Source organism: Empidonax traillii, unplaced genomic scaffold (assembly GCF_003031625.1).
Source record: "Empidonax traillii isolate 1590-97213 ecotype Southwest subspecies unplaced genomic scaffold, ASM303162v1 scaffold248:size1534464, whole genome shotgun sequence".
Taxonomy (NCBI): Eukaryota; Metazoa; Chordata; class Aves; order Passeriformes; family Tyrannidae; genus Empidonax; species Empidonax traillii.
Window position 1 is genome coordinate 175,860 of NW_020955441.1, and position 25,361 is coordinate 201,220.

The 25,361-nt window shown below is 40.0% G+C and overlaps 1 protein-coding gene across 3 annotated transcripts; it reads right to left on the minus strand.

The window, feature by feature from the left end:
• Positions 1-617: 617 nt before the first annotated feature.
• On the minus strand, positions 618-25,332 carry HDC (histidine decarboxylase). 3 transcript variants are annotated; one of them, XM_027888972.1, is made up of 14 exons: positions 23,188-25,332; positions 22,628-22,785; positions 21,633-21,805; positions 20,486-20,599; positions 19,611-19,733; positions 18,668-18,802; positions 17,624-17,767; positions 17,304-17,370; positions 16,332-16,494; positions 16,136-16,226; positions 14,918-15,016; positions 14,139-14,240; positions 13,602-13,954; positions 618-783 (listed from the first exon to the last, which is right to left on the minus strand). In XM_027888972.1, the coding sequence occupies exons 2-14, from the start codon at positions 22,653-22,655 to the stop codon at positions 681-683; spliced, it is 1,695 nt and encodes a 564-aa protein (XP_027744773.1). In that variant the 5' UTR covers positions 22,656-22,785; positions 23,188-25,332; the 3' UTR covers positions 618-680. The 3 variants fall into 3 exon arrangements, with proteins under 3 accessions (XP_027744773.1, XP_027744772.1, XP_027744771.1); XM_027888971.1 differs by lacking the exon at positions 618-783 and having other exon boundaries at positions 13,008-13,954; positions 24,503-25,332; XM_027888970.1 differs by lacking the exon at positions 618-783 and having other exon boundaries at positions 13,008-13,954.
• Positions 25,333-25,361: the final 29 nt, after the last annotated feature.

The following is a 25,361-nucleotide window of genomic DNA, read 5'->3' on the forward strand; positions in this document are numbered from 1 at the left end:
TAGTTTTGGACCTTTGGATCATTCTTTATCAACTCAGTTTACATAGTTTTCTGACTCTGCACACTACTTCTTTCCCTACTTACTACATATGTTTGATGCTTTATAGGGTCCCTAAAATTGTCCCTGCCATAATTGCAACAAGCTTCTGCTGAATGCTATGTCATTTATTTTATTTTTCTTCTGGACTGAATTTTTTCTGCTCACAATTTCTTTTTAGTGAGAACATTCTTTGCCACATCTCACAGGTCTGTTTCTTTCTCTTTTTTTAGGGGTAGCTCCTCCTGGACACAAACCAATCTTCATCTAAGTACAGTCAAAGCAGAAATACTTTCCTTTTCCTAACTGGCACATTTATGGTCTGACCTGGAGACCTTTACTCACAGTAAACTGCATTTTCCTCCCAGCCTTTATATCAGTCATTTGACCCCCAGACTGCCCTCACATGGGCCTTGATACCTGCAATGCCATCAATGCATTAACCATCTACAATGCACTCTAATGGCATCACTGCACTTCTGTCCTCACCTGACCATCCTGGGGCTCACTTGAAAAAAAAACCTCTTTTGTGTCTCCTAAGCAGTTATTTACTTATATTTTTTTTTGTTTAAATTTTTTTATTCCTCCATGTCCAGTAAAGACCTCATACAGTTTGCATTTGTGGTGTATGGAAATGTCATTCCTCACAGTCCCCTTTTGGCATCAAAATGAGAGTCCTCTTGCTTTTTGTACATTACACGGCTCTTTTTATCTTCTTCCTCTTCTACAAGAAGGACTTGATCTAGCAGTGTACATTTTAACAAAGACATAAATCATGGAACACACCACCAGTGATGATTATTCAAATTTATAGCAAGGCAAGTTCATTCAAATACAAGAAATTCATTTAAACATGTGGTTGACAAAGCAGGCACTGAGCTTTTTGGATCAAAAGTCTTATTAGAAAGATCAAATCATTAATGTTATTACACAACTTGCTAGAATTATTGTAATACCTTGAAAGCTCAGCTCATTAACCAAAAGCTTGCCAATTCTTTTAAAATTATGTATTGATCTAGTAAATATAATTTCTTCCCCTCCAAACTTCACCTCAGTATGGAATTTTAACTGAAACAGAAAAAGGAGCTTCACATTGCTATTGCTGAGATCTGGCCTATAAATATTAACTAGCAAGTGGTGAATTGTTTTTTTTTTAATGGAGCTCTATGTATGTTTTTTAATATTCTATCCATCAGTTTTGATTGACATAAAGTGCCTTGCAGGCTTATCTCATTCTGATAACTTGATAAGCCATTTAAAGCAACGTGGTTCCAATTAATGAAGAGCAACATTCTGGACCAACAGCATGAGAGAATAAGATATTGAGATATTAAGTAGTAAAATTTTAGTTTAAAACTATAGAACTAGAAAAAAGCACCAGGAGACATAGTAGAGAGAAGTTATCTTTGCCAACAAGACCAGTGTTACTGAGGATCGAAGTTTAAACTCAGCTATGTTTTAGGACAGTGTCTGGTCTTAGTTTTACCTATCTTATCTCTAACACATCTCTATTAGAGAAACAGAAGTCTCAAGGGATTATACTGCTGCTTAAACACGAATTTCCATCTGTCCAGGAATTGAGGTCCTGAATTGTTGTTGTTTAGATTTGTACTGTGGTACAAATATCCCTGAAGCACTCGGGGGACGTGATATTTAAGGTTAAGGAACAGCCTACCCTTTTTTACCAGTATTATTGTTACATTACCTATTAAAACAACTTGATATAAATACCTAGTGTGAGCTGGTCTTAATATTTACATACATTCAACAGGTTTTACTTTACTTACACAAAGTTAATCTGCTCAGAAATACAAACGTGAGAGACTTCAGTGCATTTCTTCTAGTGCCTTGTCAAGGATACTGCTCGCTCAGTTCCAGCAGACTACACCCACAGGAAGAGAATTTGGCACAGCAAATCTTATCTGTTAGCTATCAGGAGCAACACAGAAGAATCCAGTATGCTTCTTAGAAAGCAAGTTTCAAACTTCCTGAAGTTCAAAAGTCTGGACTGTTCCAGTTGAAAAGAATAAATGCAGCTCAAAACATTAAAATTCAGGGGTTTTTTTTTCCTCCTTTAAGATCATAATTTTGTAGTCAACTCTGAACTCCAAAAACAGTCAAAATATTTTTCCACACAGAATTAAAACAATTCAACTAATTTAAAATATTTTACTTGTGATCTATAAGAGCTAAAAACAATGTACTGTTTTCAAAGTACTTTGAAATACATTTCAATTTTAATTAAATCATTTTTGCTTTTTAATTTTTCACACTCAAAATACATAATTAAATTTATCCAATCAAACAAGCTACATATATAAAATGGCAGGAAATCCTTTCTCCCTAATCCCAGCTTCACTGAATCCAATTTAATCTTTAAACTTCCTGACAAACTCTACATGGGTTCTGCCTACTTTATCTTTTATTGAAGGACAAATCCTGTAGTTTTCCCCACAAGCCAATTCTGTGTAATTCTTGGAAGATTATCTGTTCTGTCTTGTCAGCAAATCTTCACTGTGTGACACACTGAATGCCAAATTCTCCATCAGACTGAACACAGTTTGCTACAGTGGAGTTTTGACCACAGAATGAAACACTCCTATGACTACAAGAAATAAGTGAAATTGATTCCTGGTTTTTTGTACAATTCATATGGTAAATGAAAAATCACAATCGTAAACTGGATGACATTTAATACAATCACAAATCAGAATTTAGAAGGAGTCCCCACTATGTGGATGCACTGGTATCTAATAACTCTGCCACCTTTTTGTTAGTTGGGGCACTTCAGGGGTCTCTACCCCATCCAGCTATTATCACAGAACATGTAGAAACTTAATAGCAGTGAGACCTATGACCCTTTCTCAAATCTGTCTCAAAGCAGCCAACAGGTTCAAGTTACAGGGAGAGGAAGGAGGGAACAGACACGGACATATATATGCACATACACAACCCACAGTCATGTCATGTAACCTTCTGTTCTTAGAAGCAAGGCTTAAACCTTCCTTGTCTTTCAGAAATCAAAAAATCTCATGACTGAAAGCAGATGAGTTACGTAGAAGTTTTCTATATGAAACTTAGGTAGCAATAGATCACAATTTTCTAAGGTTGTTAGTCCATAGGTACGAGTCAATTCTTTGTGTATTATTTTAATTATTTATGCGAATATCGCTCTTCATATCTTTCTGTTGAAATGTTTTTAAAATTTCATTGCAAAATGCAATCAAATCACATATGCTATCAAAATTCATTTCAACACATACAATTCACTTTAGAATTCACAATTTCGTGTATTGCACTAAATTTCAAGCACGTCTGATAATTTATGAAATAATGTAAGTCCTTTTTTGGGAACCAGGTAGCTGAAATACTACAAGGATGTCGAGAAACACAGTTATGGATCCCCACCCGAAACAAGGCTCAGTAACTGAGCAAAGGAAACAGTACAGGGAGTAGAAGGGCACGTATGTGAAGGGCAGGACACTGGCCAGGGAGAAGACACAAGTTGCAATTGAAATAGAAAACACAATGACAGAGCTCTAGTAAGATAATTGTTAGACGAAACTTTTGGCTTGAAAGTAATAAAAAAACTCAAATCTTTGGAACTTTGAGCAAATCAAATTTGCTCAAATAAAAATATCCACCTGGTTTCAGGAAGATAAGACTTGCCACTGTCCTTCTGGCTACTCACAAACCATGTTACATCACAGAAATGACTGGTTTAATAATGAAATTCTCTTCCTAACAGAGCTTGTAGAAATCCACATTCTGATTAGTACACTGTGTGTGCATATAAATAAGTACCAGCACACGCATAAATACCTGTTTTAATTTTAGATGTCACGTTTCTGTTACAGAAAGGTGACAGAGCTGAAGCAAGTTCTGTGAAAGCAAAGGATTTGGTGGCCGTAATCCATGACATTTTACACTCTGTCATTTCCAGAGGCAGTGCAGTGCTAACTACTGAAAAATGCTGGAGGTTCATGCAGCAAGAGGCACTTCACTCGGTGGGATAGATTTCATTCAGACCAGCATTTCCATGTATACAGTAACATGATCTGCCAACATTTTCCAGGGTCAGTACTGTGACGATACTTTCTCTCAGGGCTGCCAAGTGAACTTCATGGCTCTAGTACATTTGAAATCTCTTGAGTCTCAAATATATGGTTTTGCAACAGAGCCTGCTATACATAAGCATTTGAAATTTGGAAACTGCTTCACATCTTTCTAGAAGAATATTTATTGAAATTATTAATATAACTTTGCTGTGCCCCTGAAATGACAACTGCATCCAGTTTTCTTTTCACTCGCACTACAGTTAAAATTGCAGCCATATCACATTATACATTTGAACAATCATTTCACAAATTATGACTCCTTTAACCAGTATGTGAGAGGCAACTGCAAGCAAGCTACTAACCTCCTAATTTGAAGGGGGGGTTGCATGATTTTTGTTGAAATACTTAGTATTTGTTCCACTTTCTTTCTTGGAAGAGACAGGAAGCTTTGGCTCTCCAATAACCTCTTATCCATACCAAGCTTTCAAGAGAGGATCCAAGGCACCAAAGTTATTAGAGTTCTATTAACTTTAGGGAGTACAAAAACCAGCTTTCCTCTGCTTCTCCTTTCTACATTTAACCATAAAATGCCTTGAAGAGATCCCATGAAGAGAAGAATAAGCCACAGAACCTCAGTCACTCTGCAGTTCCTTGAGCAATTACTCAAACTACTGGTTTCTAACCCATGCATGCAGTTTATTCATGTGAAAGGGGCTGAAGTACCCTTAGACTGAACTAGATGGCAGAACTTGTCTGTTTAGTTTGCTGCTGCTCAGTAAATAAGGTTGTGAGAGCAAAGCATATTCTCCCCCCTCCCCTTTTTCTAAGAAAACACAGTTCTTTGATAAGCACATTCCACCACTTGATTCTGTTGTTGCCACCACCTGTGAATGTTGCTTATACTCTACTGCCTTTGAAAAGTTTGCTGAGTATAATCTTGCCTTGATGGTAGGATAGTAATAAGTTATACAAGTAGGATTTGATTTGAGTGTCTCCTTCAGAGGATTTAATAAATTCATGATGAGTTTTATGCTGAATCTGATTCATGCTTAAAGTTACTGGTTAAAAAAACAACACAGGATTTGGACACGTGGACGTCATTTACTCTTTCATCACAAGTGAAAAAAAGTGGTGAATCAGACTTTGGTGGAAAGGAGTAATTTTAAATTCCCAGCCAAGCTTTCTTCTTAATCCTTACCCTTTCATCTCTCCTTGGCCACTCCAGTTATTGACAGATAACAGGTCCTCAGCAGATGAGAGTGCAAGGAGCTTGCTTGCAATGACTGGGATTCCTTTATTAGCACAACAAACTGAACTCTGAATTGACTTCTGCTGGCATAGCTCTGGAAGGAGTTTGGCTGGGTATCTGTAATGAGCCTATAGAATTCAAAATCTATTTATGGGATGGAAACATTTTCTCAACTTCATGAAAGAGAATTGAGCAAAGCTCCCTTTGGAGTTTCTGTATTAGGAGAGGAGATAATTCCTGAGCTTTGACAGCTCCCTTCAGTGATCCTGAAAGCACATCTGTTCTGGGGAATCCCAACCATGTTCATCCAAGGAAAACGAGGATGGGTTCAATGCCAAGAATCTAGCTACCATCCAGCACCAGGAATCTCTCACATGTCACTGTAGACTATTACAATTTTGTTCCTAGAATTTCATAGCAGTTGCTTCTAACACCTCTGCAACAGAAAGATGTCTCACTGTGACTCAGACAGCTTCACCTACAATTTCTTTAGCCAATTATAAATGAGCAGAGAGCTAAATCTAAGCTCACCATTTAATCCAAAACAGTTTAAGATTTTTAGCTTCAATACATGGTATTGCAAGGAGATTTCGTGGACAATTTTCTAGCAAAACAAATTCTTAGCTGCAAAATGCCAATTTCTTGAAAAGGAAGGAGGTTTCAGATCCAATAAATTTAGGAAGAACAGAAGCATAGAGTGCACAAATCTGGACTATCTGTATGGTTTTATCTAACAAGTCAAGCCAGGTTGCACCCTTTTATCTTCCAAAAGCAATGTCATTAACATAAAGGAACATAAAAGTGCTGCAGCAAAGTAAAGGCACATTGAGATTTTTTGATTTTAGGAGGGACCTGGGTAATCCATTAGACAAAACTTCCTTGGAAATGCTGGTCACAGGAATGGCTCACTCCTTTGGAAGGAGACTTTTTTCAAAGTTGGTGATTGCAAATTACTTCAGTGAACAAAGATGTCAAATCAGCTGCAACTGGACCAGCGAGTCAGCTCACCCAGCTGACCTAGTAGACATCCTGATGCATTACAGACTTGTAAGCATCATCCCTCAGAAGTGGGGAAAGATATGGAAAAATACCAATAAACTGCTGATATTAGCACAGTTTAAGTAGTGCCAGAGCATGTATTTCACTGACCTTCATCTCCTGAACCTCTGCCAGGCAGGGAGGGTGAAAATGGAATGGCTTTGAACTCCGCCGTGAGTAGGTTCAGTGATTTATCTCCCCATAGACCATGAACTTGGTTCTTACATTTACAAATATTATTTTTGCCTGGTTAATAGACACCTTGTATTCCTTCCTAAGGTGGGAGGGAACAGAGGGAGATTTTGAGATGTAGAATGTAGGGAAGGGAGATCAAGCTGGTTCTTATTATGTCCTCATTCCTTCTTATGTATTGGTCCTAATATTAGTACTAATATGACTCCTTAAAAAGCCAGTTCTACTCAGTGAGTCAGCAGAGAACTCACCCAGCAAAATACAGTTTTCTGCTGGCTTAGTGAGCTGAATTCATCACTGAAGTGTCAGAAGAGCACCAGAGCTGGAGCAAGGGAGGCAGTGGAATTAGGAGGTAACATAAGGAGGACAGGGAAACAAAATCACCCCTTTTGGCTGCACCAATGAATTAGATCAGGTCAACCTGTCACATATGATTGAAACCTTCCAGAAAAACAGTGGTAAAACTGCAAATAAACATATAATAGAAACTGTAGTAGCTGTGAATTTGAAAGATATTTGAAACTAAAAAATTGACCTTGAAGGCTTCAGTTTAGCAATCCTGAAAAATACCCAGCTGTGAATTTCAGTGGGAAGTGTCAGGTGACACAGGTAAGGAAAGAACAAACACAGCTGGCCTGTTACACAGGTTCACTGAAGCCACAGCTCATCCACCCTGAATCCCATCTCTCTGCCATTCACCAGTAATTAAGTGTTGCTTTGTGGTATGATTGTTGTCACACAGCTAGCTAGAATGGTGCATGCTGTCCTGTACCATTACAGTGTAATCTCCCATCAAATTATAACAAAATAGAAAACTGAAGAGAAAAGAGAGGAGGCTGTCTGCACATAAATGCTGCAGCCTGGAGCATCCTGTGGTTAGCAGCATGAGGAGTGGTGGGCTTTCCCAAGCTCCCTGTCTCGCATGGTGAGCCTGAATCCCGATTTAATACAAATTTCCAGTTACTTATTGCCCACTGGTGACATCTCGTGGATCAAAGTAAGATATCCTTGCCTCTTGGCAAACCCTTTACAGCATCTGACAAGGTTTAGCTTTTCTTTATTTTTAACTTCCTTTCCTGCTCTATGAGTAGAGCAAACGAGCACTGTAGCAACAAGCCCCCTACAAAGAACTGAAAAGAGGAGCAGGCAGGAAAAAAGCAAATGAGAAAATAGAGCACAGAAACTGAGAAAAGAGTAGTGAATGAATGTCATGAACTGTATTTCCTATTAATGAAACAGATTCTATTGTCTAAAACTGAGTATAAGCAAGTGTTGAGCATTAGGATTTCCTAGCTGAAGTGAAGGGGAACCTGTGCACTGCTTGACACACTTCAAATAATCAGCACCACATAATCATAGTTCCTTGAACCCTACAAATACGAAAGAACTAACCTTCCCAGTATGCCTGTGCATCATTCACCGGGGCTGGTGCTAAAGACTCAGCTCAGATTCAAGCTGTGACAGTAACAAGTGTTAGTAATACTTTGCTAAAAATGTTACATTTTAATGTAATTATTTATTTATTTTGGATGGTTAATTTTTGAGCTTCCATTTCAAAATACTGAGGTGTTCATTATTTAAGTTAAATTCATATAGGTTTATTATCTAAATTATGCAGTCCCTTGTGACCTCTGCAGGCACCTTGAAATTCAGTCCCTCCCCCATGGAGGATATGGATGCAGAGTTTTCTGAATGTCAGCTATTGTGGAGCTATAGCAGAAAGGTACCTGGTTTTCAAGTACTTCCATAAAGCATTAGGAGGATGAAAGCTGGAAATGAGAAGACTGTGGAAATGGAGCATTCATGGGAAGTCCTAGACTCATTAACTGAGCACCCACGGACGTATAAAACCTATCAAACAACTGAGTCAATAAAAAAGCACTTCTTGTCCCTAACAAAATTGAAATTGGTACTTGGTTCAGCAGAACCACTGAAGTTTACATACTGCAGTTTCTAGCCAAGTCACAGCTGTTTGGGCAAAAGTATCAACATACACCAAGGCTGTCCTTAACATTAGTAAAGCACAAAATAACCCATCTGGATTAGTAATTCCTTCACAAAAATAACTTGAATACCAGAAAAGTACCAGCCACTTCAAAATTATGCCACATCATATGTGACACATTTCATGATACATTAATCTCAAACAATAAATGAAATAGCAATTACCTGTCAAAAGTATTATCGTAGATAATACTTGTTTATAGACAAGAGGGTGTACTACTTTCTCCTACTTCTCCCAGGCAGTTACCATCACATAAAGAAGCTTCAAAAACGTTCTGTAGTGTTTACAGTTGTGAAGCAACTCCTAAAAAAATCCCCAGGCACCAGTTTGAAACAGTAGCTCTGTTACAGAAGAACTGTAAAAAACCTCTAATTTATCCAAATGGTCTAGTGATTTATCCAAAAGTCTAGTAATAGTCAAAATTTACCCTAGACGTAAATCAGTTAATTTTCACCCCACCTAACACCCTGAACCAGCTCCTCACTCAGTCCCATGGGTTCTAATGCTGGCTCCTGGGAGGAGCATGTGAGCAGGAGAGGCAGTGCTGGCTGTGGGCCACCTAATCCACCGGGTCAAGTTTCAGCTGCAGCAGCTCCCTGGGAGGTCTGACCGCAGCTAAACTGGACAGATCTGCTCCCTCCCACCCCGCTCGGACACCCAGGGATCATGCTGAAATAAGAGATGGCCAGAGCTCACCTAACAGCAAAGGGAATTTACCTGGGAGTGGAAACAAAGTCTGCAGTAAAGTTTCCTGGTAGATCAGTCACCTGAATCAGCTCACGTTGTGGTGAAAAGTATCAGATTTGACATTAAAGGGCAGCAGAAAACTGGAGGACAGGAAATTGTCATCTTGGTGGCACTTAGCAAAATATGAAAATAAAATAGCTGTCCTTATTCAGAGTAATGGCTGTTTAAACTTCACCAATAAGCACTGAGTCCTGGTCGCTGGGTACAGTCAAGAGGGTGAAATTCCTGGAGTTTGTTTCAAGGTTGTCTGAGTAATTAATGTGTCCCTTAGCCTTGCACAGGAGAAAAACAGAAAGATCGAGACTAAATTTCTCTTGTGCATCTAGAACGCGAATAAATGCGGGGGTGGGAGGGAGGGGTAATTAAAAAAAAGTCACACCCCAGACGTCCATTTGCCTCAGCTACAATTTGCCTATTAGGCTATTCCCCACCGAGTGAGGAATAGCACCAGGGCTGGTAGAAGGGGAAGGAAGGGCAGGGCAGGGCAGGACTTCAACTGCCAGGAAACCTCATCCCGCAGTTCCCCTCGGCGCGCACCGCCCGCAGCTCTCCCATCCCCGCAGCGCCCGTGGAGCAGCTGCTCCAGAGCCGGCAGGGAGCGACTGCCGTCAAACCAGACAGCGCCTTTGGGGGTAGAAAGCCCTGGGGGGAAGCACGGGCGGCGGCCTGAGGCGAGAACTCCTCGTTCCACCTCCCTGAGGCGCGGCCGCCGGGCCCTCCCCGGCGCTCCCGCGGGCGGTTCTGCGGGGAGATGCTGCCCGCGTTGGGCACCGCGCTGCCGGGGGTGCTGCTCCTGCCGCTGCTCCTGAGCTCTGCCTGGCCCTGCTTCTTCCAGGACCTCCGCTTCGCCCTGGCCATGGCCCTGGTGGCGATGGGGGCGCGGAGAGCGGGTGCCTCCGTCCCGCCGGCACCGTCCGAGACATCTTCGCGGGGCGGGCGCGGCAGAAGCCGCTGATGCTCTTCGGTGCCGAGGTGTGGACTTGCCAGGCGGCCCGGGCGCTGCGGGACTTCGAAAATGCCTGCCGTTTATAATTCTGATGCTCTTTCAAAAGAATTTGGCATGCAGCAAGCTGAAGCCTTAAGAAAATCTAATTTCTTAGATATCTAAAGGGAAGGTGTGTTAGAATTTTTTCTAAGTTGGCTTAGAAGGAAGGGTTCACTGATAGGAGGAGATCAAATAAAAAAGAGGTTAGCCTGAAGTTCGGATTTATATACAAACTAGTTATTTACTGTCATTATTCCTCCAGGCTATGAATAGGAATGGCCTGTATTCCAGTAAAAGAAAACTGAATTTAACAGAGAAAGTACTTACAGACACATCATCACTCACCTTCCAAACTATGCAAGACCTCGTTTTATAAGGATTAAGGTAAACTAGTGGTCCTACCTAGTCTGTGTGTCAGTGTTTTCTCTGTTTCCTATGAGGACTCTGAACTTCCCAGTTACACTATAGCGATTCTCAAAAAGGCTACTTTTGTTTCCCATTTGCTCCAGTCATTTACCAGTGTAAGAGTAGAACTGCAGCCAGATGTTTCAGTTCAGTCTGAAAAAAACCAAGTTGCATGAGCAGTTACAGGATACTTGGAACATTGTAACATACAAAATCAGGAAGATCTCGTTGGAAAATACATTTCCTGTTGGATACCTTCAACACAGTAATACAGCTGTGTTCTCAGTTTAGTGTTGCTCCCTCCACCGACTGCTCTGTGCAAAATAAAGATCCACACACAAACAAATGGTTGCAAGAAAAGCATTAAATTTTTACCTTGCCAGTGAATAAATAGCCAAATTCTAAACTGAAGTTTAACTTGAATCAGGAAAATGCTGCAAGAATGTCACTCTTACTGCATTTGGAAGTAGAGATAAATTGCTTCTTTGAGAAAGGTTGCGTATCTGAGGACTAGAACCAGTTGTGCCTTGTTGTTTAATTGATCTTTAAACTTTTGAGTTATATAAACAAAACAGTAGACGAGTCAAGGTAGTGCTTTGTCTTGCCATCCCATGTAAAGTACAGCAAGTCTTGCCCAGTCTCCAAATGGCATTTTCTTTCTTCTTTTATGAGAAAAAATCTGCTGTTTTTTTTATCTGAGAACATAAGTAAATAATTTTCTGGATAAATCCCTTGATTCTCTCTGACTAGAAGCTGAAAACTACTTTCTCATGCCTCATTTAAATAGAATACTAAGGTAAACCTGTCAGGTAAACCTTAGAATACTAAGGTAAACCTAACGTTCCTAAGGCTCCAGCGCTTCTTACATTCAGAGTAACTATTGGCCCACCTACTCCATAGCTCAGTTATTATCTGGTGAATACAGATAGTTTAGACCTCTATTAGTAAACCTTTAACTTCCACGTATGGATTTTCTTTAAATACTATTTCCTTGAAATTTAGAAAATCCAATCCAATTCCCGCAATTACATGTTGACATTCATGAGTGTAATTGTAATTTTGTTTTGTAGAGCACCACTGAACTTACAGCAACCTTTAAGTACTGTAAATTACAACTAATGGAGGAGGGTTTCAACCCAGCAGTCATCAAAGACTGCCTGTATTTCCTGGATGACAAAGAAAATGTGCATGTACAAATAACCCAGAACATTTATAACTCAGTAAAAAACCATGACTTCAAACTGAGCATGTAAAAAAAATCTGTGTTTTATAATACTCAGTTTTTAAAGCATCTGTTATTCTAAGCTGGCCCTGAAATCCTATTTATTAATACTAACAAATATTGATTTAATAAAACAGAACTTATCCTACTCTTATCTTAGCTGACGAGTATAGCTGATGTTGTATAAGGGTCCAGACATTGTTCTGATAAACCAGGCTCATTGTTTATGTAACTTGAGAAGAATTGTTCTGGGTCACGTGGAAGATCCATCTCTTGGAGTGCACTGCCTTCAAGATGGGGTGACTGTAGGTGTCTGGAAGGAAGGCAGCAAGCATCTAGCAGTGCTTTCCCAGAATAATCTCCTAGGAATAACTGTTCTTCCTGACTCAAAACATCTCTTAATTTAATTCTGTCCTGAATAGATTTTTCTCCCCCTAACTTTTTTTCATTATTTTTTGAAAAATACATGAATCATTGGCCTCTCGTAGCAATACATTTGTTGGCTGCATAAAAGACCCTTTCTTCCACAATGCCCCTTTAATTCTTTTATCATAAGAGAGGGTGAAGTATCATTCCTACTCTCTTTCCTCATGAATTTGTGATCTACAGGCCTTAGGTAATGCTGAGAAAGGCCACAGGTGCTTTGCAAGGGCAACTGCTGTTGCAACGTGGTTGCATAAGGCCTCCTGTGCACAGTAACTCATTAGCACAGATGGAAAGGCAGGGCAGGGCTGCTGTGTTTAACTGCCAGTTTTAAAATTCCCCTAATGCAGAAAAATATCTGGGGGAAGTTACATCCTTCTTTTTGCATAGTTCAGAACTAAGTTGGCACTGGCTGTACACACAGATCCTCACAGCAGTCTAAAGAGCTCAAGTCAAGGTATCAAAAAAAAAAAAACAAAACCCACAACCCAAAATCAATAGAGACCTACATTGTTTCCCCCTACTGAGGGCTGTATAATTTGACAAAATTGTTCCAACCTACCAGCTGGAAACTGTCCATTATGGGGATGGACAAAGCAGAAATTAGCATTTTCTTTACCACAGTCTACAAAACACAGGGTTTCATGTTATATGCCTACAAGATTTATTTGACATTTTAATCTATAAATACATGAGGTTTTCACCAGTAAAAGCACAGGAATTTTCTCAGTGGTCATTGCCACTGCTTACATATTGAACAAAAGAACATGTGGTATTGCATACGATTAAGCAAACTTTGGTTCTCTTTCTAAGGACCAAGCTCTCTTACTTGTTAAACAATGGCTTGCAGAGGACAACAAGGCAGCTGAAGGCCACACTGAATGCTACACTCTGGAAAGCTCGGGACACTGTAGAACTTAATTAGTTTTTTGAAGGCACTTTTTTTGAACATCATCATGTCTTCAGGGAGGCTGGAAAGAACTCTGGCACTTGCACAAGACTCCTCCTTGTCAGTGGCTGCAGCTTTGGGGTTACACTGCTCAAGACTACCAGTCACTGGCACGCTGGTGCAGCTAAGGGAACGTGCTGTCTTTTTCTTGCCTTGAACAGATAAATAACTGAATAAAAAAGAGGTTAACTTATGTTTGGTAACATCCTGGACATCTTCTGGAAAACATTCATCTAAAGGATCCCTTTGACCTTTCACTTGTTGACTAATCACACATGCACTGGGACTCACTGATAACTTCTTAGGCTGAACTACTGTTTTTCTGGAAGGTGGTTTAGATTTCCCTCCATCTAGATAAAGCTGGGAAGCATCACTAATGGCATCAGAACTGGGCTCCACTACCATAGCAGGGATTCTTGCCCCATCATCAGAACTGATGCGGTGCAGCCCATAATTCTGGCTAACAATCTGGGCTGCAGTGTGTTGGATGATGTTCCAGTCTCGCAGAATGTCTTCCCTGGTTGTGAACTGAGATGTTACAGTGAAGCGAATGATGAACTTGTCACGAATGGTTGCTGGAATGAGGAAGAGCCTGCCAGAACTGCTCAGTTCTTTCAGGAGTTTTTCTGTCAGCCAGTTGGGACCCTGTTTTAAATGTGAATAAGAAAAAGAAATACTATAGTTAGAATTGCCAGTGACATCCAAACATCTCTAAGAACTGTGATCACAAATTCTTACATGAAAATTTATTCACAGTTCTTAATGTCTGGGGAGAGATCAGCTGTGGTCAATTCATTCCAAAGAGACATACAAAAGGTCTTATCTTTACCTTTAGCCGAAATACAACCAGTCCAAGATGCCTCTTTGCAGGAATTTCAAAAAGTGGATCACTTTTAACCAAGGACTCAAAGAATTTGGCTGTTTCAGTACCCTGTAATTAAGGAAACTTTAATTAACCTACAACCCTAGTTATATATTGGTTTGTCACAAACCACTACACACTGTAAGACACTAAATTAGATAGTTAAAAAGACTTCCTTTCCTTACTAAAACACATCATTCCAATGCATGAAGAGCAGAAAACAGAAGAATAACAAAGTTAACAGTTTTAAAATCTATTTGCCCAAACCCTTGGCAATGAACATGAGTAATTGGACTATACATAGGGATTTTCTAGAAGAACATTTGAAAACAATGTGCCTACTCAGACTGGAATCCTTTTGCAGCAACCATTGATCCACAATATGATCCTTGTATTTACTCTCCATCAGAGACTTAAGCCTATACATTTTCACAGTGGTGGGTTCAGCCTTTCATCACAGCCTGCCTCCCAAACAGCTTCCTCAAAGAAAGCTCCTACAGATTGGTACTCAGTAACTGCAGAAGGCTGTGACTTACCCACTCGCCTGCCATTGCCTGTTGCTTCCAAGAAGGGGACAGGAAACGTTTTGTCTATGCAGTCAATCTTTACAGATTACTTAAGAGAACACACTAAGTGTTCACATGCAAGCTTTGCATGTTACTCATCTTTGAACCTCTGAACTCACTAATTTCAGCTACCAAGAAATGAACATAATACGTGTATGGTTGCACTGTTAATTCACATACATGTCGGACGTGAGCTTGAAGCTTTTTCACCCCGAAGGAGCGAAGCACAAACCACAGCTTCAACGAGCGGAATCGGCGACTCAGTGGAATCTGCCAGTGCTGGGAAAACACAACAGTGTCTCAGTGAGTGCAGAAACAACAGAAAGGAGACTTCTGACTCAGGTCAGAAATCTCTGTTGAGACAAATATTGTCATATTACTGAAAATCTGCTAAGCCTAGGACACAGCCATCAAAGAAACACTGTGTCTCCATGTTTTTCAATTATTTGGAAAAACAAGATTTTGGCTATTCCCCCTAATCTATGGCCTAGACATGATTAGAATTTTAAGTTAATTACCAGCTAATAACAACAACTTTTTGAATTTTAAGAGCATGATCAATTTAAGATGTTGTCATTTACACTTTAGGACTCAGAGCTCACTTCAGTTCCTGTAATTTGCATATTTGAGTGCCATCCTAAACAAGAATTGATACAGGGGTAGGCAGTTCCAGATGAAGTAGCACCTACTGCAAAGAAAAAGAGTAAGAAAACATATAAAGGAGTATTTCTAGGGAGCTACACAATCACATGCAGGATCCAATTTAACCACAAGAGGGACTCTGAATCTTTTTTTTCCATCCCTCCTTCACTTGCACTCTAGTGAAAGGCACTATTGATTTCAAGAAAACAATTATCTTTTCAGGACTAGGGTGAGATCATAGCAGAAATAATTGGCAGTGAATATTCCTTTGTATTACTGTACTGAAATCTGCTGTAAGAGGTATCTAAAGTGAAATGCTTCTTGGCTCTTCTGTGAATACCTCAATGTGAAGAAAAATGTAATTCAGTCTCCTGCTGTTTCAGAGCATCGTGTTTCCATTCCTTATTCCTTTCTATCTTTTATTACGTGTCAGAGATACAAGAAATCCAGCCAAAATGGCATCAGTAGGAATTACTTCAGCAATACAATGCACAGAAATGACCCTTCTCATTAAAAAGGCAAGGCTGGATCTCTATCTGTGTAAAAATCTTAAGTACTTCAATCTGAAAGAAATTTTATAATTTATTTTCATAACCAGGGATCACTGCAAAGTTTTATTATTTACTTTGTATTAGGACCTAAGTATAATGGATTTATGTAATCAGATCATCTATAAGATAAGCGTGCTCCAGAGTGTGAGGACTTTCACCATCTGAACATTTTATATGCAATATAAAATATCAAATAATAACTTACCATGAAGTCAATTGCAGCTCCTGAGTTGGCATGTCTGAGGTAGACAGGGTTAACACTGAAGGTTTGATGTAATTTGTATTTATCCTTAACCCTAACAATTGCAGAAGGAACTGGATTTAGCAAAATAAGTGCAGAGAAATACTTTGCAATTCGCATGTTATTCTTACGGTGTTGTTTGCATTTTGCCTTTACTCACCAAAATCCAGTGCAGTCAAAATGAACCATCATCCATTTAGAAGGGTTAAAAGTAAAGGAATCTGCATATTCAATTCCTTCCAAGAACAGTCTAAATTCAGGACATACAAATGCCGTTCCTGCATATGCAGCATCAATATGAAGCCAGAGTCCCTCAGCATCACCTGTTGGAATTGAGATTGTTGTTATGTAAGAGACATAAGGAATCAGAGTGCATGCTTAATCTCTCCTCTCTGAAAAAAACAGGTGCATTTTTTTGGAGGAGGCAGACAAACAATTGACAATATAATTTTATTCTAAAGCTGTGGATCCATAACCCCAAAATACAGGATAATGCTGAAATCAGGTGGACATTATAACAAAATTCAGTTTTTCATATTTGATATGAGTGAGTCTTCTTAATGATTGATTTCTCTCCCCTACCCTTTTACTACATGAAATTCCCCAATACCACTCAGTTGCACAAAGCCAGAATAAAGACACTGGGGCAAGCAAAAAGGACCCAGGAATAGAAGCCACAATATGATCCATAGCAGAAAGCACTTCAGGTATTCCAAAGCTACTGGGCAGAATTGATGGTGGAATAGAATCTGCAACCATGTCAAATTTACCTATGGAAATGGTGGATCCAAAGGATGCCCTACCAGAATCTACTTTCAAAACTCCTTTGCTAGGTTAAATATTTATCTATCCATCCTATAACAGTTTTGCACAGTCTGTATTTCCTGAATAACCACATTAAAGATTTATCAGTTGGCAAATTTCATCCATCTTGAATAGAATGTATTTTAGCATCCTAATCTAAAACTTACAGAAATCACCACAAAGCCTTGTACTGACTTCAGCAATCCCTGAGACACATCTGAAAAACTCAGCTGATCAGTGTTTCTACTCTCCTTGGGTTTGGCATGCAAAAGTCTCCTTTTATGTGCTTTCATAGTTTAAAATTAGGGAAAAAAAAAAAGACACTTACAAATTGGACCCAGTTCTGAGAGATTGTCAAAAGCACAAACACCAGTTGTACCCAAAGTTGCACAAACCTAGAAAAAAAACAAACCTGTTAAGATGGATTGTTTCTTTTTAATAAATGGTTGCAGCACTTTAAAAGTGGGCAGGTTAGGTAGACAGCCAAAATCTTAAAAATTTTCATTCAATAAAATAGAAACTCTTCTATATATTTTAACATTCAGTAAATGTATTCTAACACAATAAGAAATGTTTCAGATGTAATTTTATCTTGACATTAAGAATTCAACACTATGCCAATACCCCCAGCCAGAAAGTTGAACATACAAAGACTGGCACGAGGCCTTTCTTTCTGTCTTCTGCAACGGCTTTCTTCAAAGTTTCACCTCTGAGGGAAAAGTTCTCATCCACAGGCAGAAATTTTATCTTCACAAGGGAAATCAAGCCAGCCTTTTCTACAGAAGAATGTGCCTGTAAAATAAGAAAAACAGTAAGAACTCAAGCTCTGAGGTTGAACAGCTGTGGTAAGTTATGGCCTTAAGAAAGACAGTGGTGGCAAGAAATACAGAGGTAATGTCCTTGTTGTCATCCATATTAATACAAGTCTGAAAGTGACTTCTTTGTGAGTATCTATAAAAACCAGTACACTGTAATTCCAAGGAATGCTTCATTTATTTGGGTACTTGTCTCTAAAAAAATATAGTAATAGGCATCCTCATCTGTTTTTTGAAGGGCCATTTATCAAAACATAGTGCTTAAAGGAGCTTCTAGAAATGGATCAACCCCAGTATATTCCCTCCTCCCTGCCATAAGAAGATTAATCCCCCAAAATGTGCTTACTTCTGGGTGGACCCAGAACACCTCACAAGAAAAAGTCTTTTTAGTTATACTAAGAGACAATCAGCATGAGTGTCTCTCCTGTTGCAGTTTCACAGGAAAATACAGTTGTTCAGTTCAGGAGCCCAGGGACAGAACAGGTTTGCAGGCAGAGGCCCAGAGTGGAGCCTACAGCTGGGAGCAGCACTGAGGTAACAGCGCCCTGAGTGTGCCTGTTCTGAGTGGAAGGAGGCTGTGAACAAACAAGAGCTGGAGCAGCATGAGATCAGCACCTAGTTACTGGGGTAAGGCTTTGTGAAACACAGGAAGGAAGTTTAGAAATGAGTCATGTGGAACAGTCTCATGAGGACTGCCAGGACCCTACGAATCCTCGTCTCACACTGATTTCATTTCCTCAACTACAGAAAGCAGTGTTAGAGGAACTGGTTCATGCTTGTGAGGCACTCTCTTGGTAGAGAAATGTGAGTTCACATTGCATAGTCTGACTGAGACAGAAGAAGCAAATTTGTTTTCTTTGTAATCATAAGAACCTACTTGATCGGATGCATAAGCGATGAGGCGAGAATTGAGCGAGGACTCATCGGCGTCTGGCTCGGAAACCTGCATCTCCAAAATTTTGTTCTTCCTTGCTGCTAGCAGTGCAACCAAGGTAGATTCACTCACAGTGCTCTGCAAAGACATTGATCATTTACTGCAACTTCATTGCTATCTTGCCAGGGATTTACTGAAGTCAGTACTCAGCTGCCCACCCCCCCTTTTATTCCTGCTACTGCTTTTCTGTCAGGCAGCGGGAAGTCATTAGCTGATGAGCAGCTCTCTGGGCCTGCAACACAAAACAAAGCCTTTTAACTGCTGTATTTTTTTAATGTGTAGGACTGAGTAAATAAATAATACTTTCCTTGTGTTCTACAGATAAAATGTACTATTTCCCATAAAATTACAAATGTAAGAAAGCCCCTTATAACAACACAGAACCTCAACACTAATTCCAGGGCATACTTGCTTAAGCCTTCCAAAAGGAGGTAAAGGTTTAGGCCTTGATCTTGCACCTCTCGGAGACACAAAGAAGACACACACAAAAAAAAAGAAAAATATTTTTTGAGTGGCTAAGGACTGTGGCAGAAGGACAGTGACAAGGATTTGTTCTCTAATTATGTAAGAATCACTTTAGTGTATGATTTGGTGATGTGAAACAGATGGAAGAAATGAAGTTTGACTCTCATTTATCCTTAAAAAGGCCACAAGAGTACCTGCTGCTTGTCCATAACACAGTTAGCACTAAAAGCAACAGCAATTCTTATTCTATAATCTTCCATGTTTAATACTAAAATTTGGGAAAAAAATGCCAAATTGGAATCTGTCTCTATTCAGACCCAGAGAATCTTGTTGCTTTTGCCTCTAGGAAAACTATCACCCAGAGGGAAATTCACTTGAGTGAAAACAAAACGTTGATGAGACCTCCTCTAATGCCACCTACCTGTAATACTCCTCCACCCACACTGTCAGGATGGTGGTGCAGGAATTTTTCTGGAAGCCCCAGCATTTTAGCCAACCAATCCATCACATTCATTTCCAGTTCTGTACAGGCTGGGCTGGAGGCCTAGAAAGATTTTTTAAAAAAAGAGAATCAGACTGTAATTTACCCTGGGTGCTGATCCCTCTTCCAGCTCAGAGCTAAGGGAGGCAGTGAGCTGATCTGATACAACTACATAGAGACAATACCCAGCAATTTCTTAGAGGTTTATGAGCTTCTACTGCTTTCTTACACAGAGACACACACCTAAAAATCTGGGCAACTTCACCACTGGGGAGAACATTGGCTTCAGAAGGCTACTGAGATAAGCAGAGCTATAACAAAGTAGCTGCTGCTACAGGAGGATACAAAATACTCAGGTATTTTGGGCCAGGCCACCAAACAATTATTTTCAGAAGAGGAAAAATAGGAAATGTGTTCTCTCAAAGGAGCAGGAGAACTGGACTGGAGCCCAATCTAGCCTGCAGTCAGGGATGGTGATTGCTTTATTGCCTGCAGTGCTTGTGTAACAATCTTGGCACTGAGATTAGATGACAGGGAGCAATGCTCTCAGTGGGGTCTGCAAAAAATTAGAAAACACACATTTCTAATGGTACATTTTCTTCATTCACCTCTTACTACTAGGTAATGTTTGGTTTTATGCATTCTTTTTAGTTTTTTTTTTTTTAAGAGAATTTTTCACTTATGCAAACTACATAGAGTTGGGTAAAGCAAATAATTATACTGACTCAGAGAACAAGAAAGAATGACTATGACCTGCTCTTGCATATTACACACAGGAAGCAAATATCTAAAACAGCCCCCCCCAAAAAAATTACCCATGTGAATCCCAAGCAGTTAATTGCATCAGCCAACATATCTCCAAGGAGTGAAGGCCAGGAAGTAAGAGCTGGAAAGTAGGCATGCATGTGTGGACTTTGCCAATGGACTACCTAGAACAGAATTATCTAAAGTTAAGTCTGCAAATGTCATAAAATTCTGCCTAAGATGTAGCAATTACCATTAGATCTTTAAAGTGATGGAAAAGGATCACAGCAACATAACATGTGCAACCATACATCTGCTAGCAGAAAGCTGCAGAGATAATATCAACAGGAGTGCAGCACTAGCAGATGATAACACTGTGTCATTGTTAGATAAATTCCAAATAACAGCAAAAGCATTTATCTGAATTAAACAGGCAGACAAAGATTGTGAACAGGAAAGAATGTTGTGCCATGTACAAAAGACCAGAGTCAGAAAGATTTATCAAAATTTTTATCTTTATAAAGGGAGTCCTTGCAACAAAGTTGCTCTTGCTCATTTTGTCAAACAAAAGAAGTAGCTAAGCACAGCAATCTACAACTATATAAACCCCTCTGTACACCTGAAGAAGCTCATATGTGGGAGACCAGCATAAGCATGTGTAATGAGAATACCTCTGCTATATCAGATCAAGTTTCTGCAAACACCTATAAAAGAATTTGAGAATAGACTGAGCTTCTAACATAAAACATGTAATTTGATAATACGAACTCCCTTAGTAGAAAATCTGCGGTACTTATGTACAAGAGAAACAAGACCTTTACATTCAAAGAACAGGAGACAGGTCTTACATGTACACAACTGCTGTGCCCAAGTTTCCACACCTCTGAAATAGATATTATACAGGTCAGCAAGTAGAGACATTGTGAAGCTAATGATTTTCTGACACTGGTGAATTTGTTTCTCTATAAGCAAATACGAGTTAATGTATAAGGTACTTCAAAAATACATTCAGTCTATTCCCTAAAACTATAGGTAGGAACACAACAGTAATCTTCAGAATCCTCCTGTGGACATAATGTGTACAAGACTTATTTCTACATTTTTGGGTACTTTACTCATTTAGATAAACGTTCTGCAGAACCTGTGCATTGCCAGGATTTGGTTTTCACCCCAGGCAACAAGGGCTTTTTCCTGTCATGATTACACTTTATTGCTTACCCCTGGCATAATAATCTTCTCTATGTCTCCAAAGATGTTGTCCCAGCTGTCTGGGTCCATTGGGGCAGAATCCGGCAACTGGGCTCTCATGTAACCTGGCTGTACATCGGGAGTCACCCGTCTCTCTCTCACATTGCTCAGGTACTGGCAAATGTAATCCACCATCTCTTTCCCTGGAAGAGGCAAACCAGTATTTTGAGTTTCAATTATGAGAAAACTACCTAGCAGTACCAGCACTCCACACAATCTGTCATTAGCATGGGAATACTGCTCCCAGCACTGCCAGCACAACTGACCTCCCTCCTACACCCTACTGGTCCCATCTACTAATGTAGGGACACAGCTTCCAGAACAGGCATCATGTGGACAGAACAGACTCACAGGGATATTTCAGTGTCATCACTGAATGGTTCAAATGTACCTTTAAAACACAGTCAGGGTACAAGTACAGTTTGTTTGATTACCAAGAGGTTAGACTTTCTTGCCTACAAATTAACTGAAACTGCATTTCACAGGAATTAAATTTTCATAAAGCCCTACACTTCCTTGTCACTATAGCATACCCCCTTTTGAATCCTCTGAGAACAGCTGCACAGCTCCACACCTCCACTTTTTAAGGCAATCTCCTCCAGCCCTGGGACTCAAGTTTGCTCCCCACCTCCAGAACTGTACCAGTATCACAGTGTTGGCTGGGGAAGCGCCACTGTGCAGAAACCCTTAGCACAAGTTTATTCAGAATTACAGTTTTGCATCTTTCCCACACTATCTTAAAAGTAAGACCAAAAAGGCTAAGTTACCCATGGACTCTAAATTCATTAACTAAAACTCAACCCTGGGGAAAATCTTTATCTCAGCCTCAGCAGATCCAAGCCTCAAGAACATATGCAAATTAAGACTATATAGCCCATCCTAAATTTGGGGACCACTCCCAGCCCTACCATAGTCGATGTCCACGAGCAAGTGATACCCATTTGCAAGAGCCAAGGCTCACTCACCTCTCTGTCTGTACTCCTCAGGCTCCATAGTGATTCCTTACAGAAGCACCTCTTCGAACCTGGGCCACGACCTTTGGGGAGCTGTGGGCAGTTCACTCTGGTGCCCTCCTGGCTGCTTCCCCCTTTATAGCTCCCCTTCTGTCTCAGACTCATGCATTCTGGAAAAGGCTTAACGTAGGCAGGTTATTGGTGAGTGTTTATCTAACTCCTCCCAATTGAGGGCTTTTACAATCTCTCATGTTCTCATCTGTGCCCTTTTGATGTGTAAGATAGCGTATCGCTAAGAGGAGCTGCCTCTGCACTACCCCTTCCCCATTTTCGATCAATCTTTCAGAAGTCTCACAGTAATCCACGTCATGAATATAAGGCACATTAACATAAGACTTGAGCTCAAGAACTTCCAAAACCACATAAAAGCCAGCAGATGTTACACTAGCACACCCAACTATTGTGCTAGTCATTAAAACAGGCACCACCACAGAACAAATCTGACACTGAAGACAGGGAAGGAGGATTTTTTAAGAATTGTTTTGAGAATTCCCAAAACAGTAAGAATATACCTCCACTCCCACAAGTCTTCAGTCTTTACACTTTCAGTCCCGTGCTGCTAAAAGGAAAGGCTTTACAGCTATTGCCAATTCCAGAACTGCAATACAAAGCAGCAATGATCTTAGTGGATTTCCTGCCTTTCCAGATCAGAGCAGGTTACACAGACCAGGGTGATGTTCCTCCATGGCTATCATCCTAGATTGCTGAGCTGGGAAAATGCATATTTTCCCCCTCATTATGCTCACTTTCCTCACATATGATACACATAAGAACTGGGATTTGGTCTTGTCTCTCCAGAATTCCTCCAAGTCCTCCACCTGGACTATTTTGTTTAAAAGGACAGTCATGTATATTCCCTCTTCTTCAGTTTTAGGACCTGAAAACACATCCTGACCTATCTCTGCCAGCACAGCCTTTGACACTGAACTCACTGCTGAGCACTTGCCATCTTCACTTGCTCTATGCTGCACGAAGCAGCCCTGAGCAAAGAGAGAGGTAGGATTTGTGGACTAAGCACCGGAAACTACTATCAGTACATAAATTCTTGCCCTATTTTTGCAGCACCTCAGGCTCCTGCTTAGGACTGGCCCTGCTGGAGACAGGACACCAGGTCAGGCAGAGCCTTCATCTGATACACAGCAGCAGTTTCGCTGTTCTCGTCACCCAGAAGAGAACTGACTGCCAGAGCAGCTTGAATTCTCTGCCTCGTGTACCCAAATACAGCCCCAATGCTTTCATAGTTCTAGAAAGTTGTTACGTTGTTCCCACAGCCCAATGTCTACAGAACAGTGTGAGACCTTTCCTAGGTTCTGCTGCAATTAGATATTTGAGAAGGAACTGTTTTCTAGATATGACAAAGATGCTCTGATACACACACAATCAGATTAACATACTGAAATAAAAAAACCCAAATTGATAAAAAGGCATTAAAAGAGGTGAAAAAAAAATACTCTATGCAAATTCATCTGTTTTCTCACATTTCTCTGGAAACATTAGGAGATAAGTAACAAGCTGCCCATACACTTCATATCAATTTATTAACTTCTCTTGGCTTTACTGTAAATGATCCCATAAAGGAAAACAAGAAAGGTGAGAAGGTGCATCAAGCACAGGACCAACTCAAGAAGAGCCCAAAGTTCCCCAATACTGTGATTCTAGCTCATTACAAGTAACTAACACTTAAAATACAGTTCAAAGAACTGTTCAAAGAAACAGATGGTAGCTAATTACATTTTGGTTTTACTTTGGAACAGCAAATAAGATACAGTATTTTTAACAATGTTTTCAGAGGTAAACTCTACAATAAATATTTCATGTGACATATACCCCACGCCTTGCTCAAGGGTGACAGTTTCATCAGCTTGGTCTCTTGTTCTGCGCAGAAGAGAACAAACAGCAGCTCCTGTTCAGAACTAGAATGGGTGATAATGAATTACAGGTAGGGTAAATATTGCTGATGATAAGGTTTTGTTATAGCTACCCTGCACTTAGTAGGATTTCATTATGGACAGTGAGGAATAGAATATTTGCTCACAGGAAACAGAATGATTGGAAAAGGTTCATTTCATTATTTGCTACAAAGGTCTGTGCTGGCTCAGCCGTGGGAAACTCTCCATTTGGATGTGAACGCTGTCCCTCTCACCACTCAGAGTGAGACTCTTATCATTATTAAGAACTCACAGAGATTACAGTGTTGTCAATTTTGTGGGATGTGAGGACACAAGCATTAGTTTGATCACGGAATAATTCAATTGGAACAATGCCTAGGCAGCACATTTATCTCTACTAACCAGTTCCTGCATTTGCTAGTGACGTTATAGATAGTTCCTGAAAAAAACCCTAAAACCAGAGCAATTTCCATGTAATCACTGCACAAGGCTTTCTAAAGTCCTAGTACCAGCACAGTTATATCTTTGAAAATAGTTCTCCTAAAACTCAACACCACAGGTTTTTCATTTTTATTATCTTTTGATTATTTTTAGGTCAAATCTGCCAATCAGGATCAAATTTACGAACTATGTAACGATACCAGGATAATCAAAATTTTTTCCTAACTCCCAATTCTATAAACTGAAGTCAAATTTTGACCTGTTTGACAAAGTTTTGTACAGTACAATGCAATTCTCTGCCCACTCCTCCCTCCCACCATTTAAGGTCATTCTAAGCCTAAAACTGTTTCTTCATG

Coding starts and splice junctions, on each gene's coding strand:
- HDC (XM_027888971.1), bottom strand. CDS start 22,655: ATGGAGCCTGAGGAGTACAGACAGAGAG. Junction 19,734..20,485: donor ACTGCTTGGGATTCACATGG/GTAATTTTTTTG, acceptor AAATCTTTCTAG/GCCTCCAGCCCAGCCTGTAC. Junction 17,768..18,667: donor TCGCTTATGCATCCGATCAA/GTAGGTTCTTAT, acceptor CTTATTTTACAG/GCACATTCTTCTGTAGAAAA.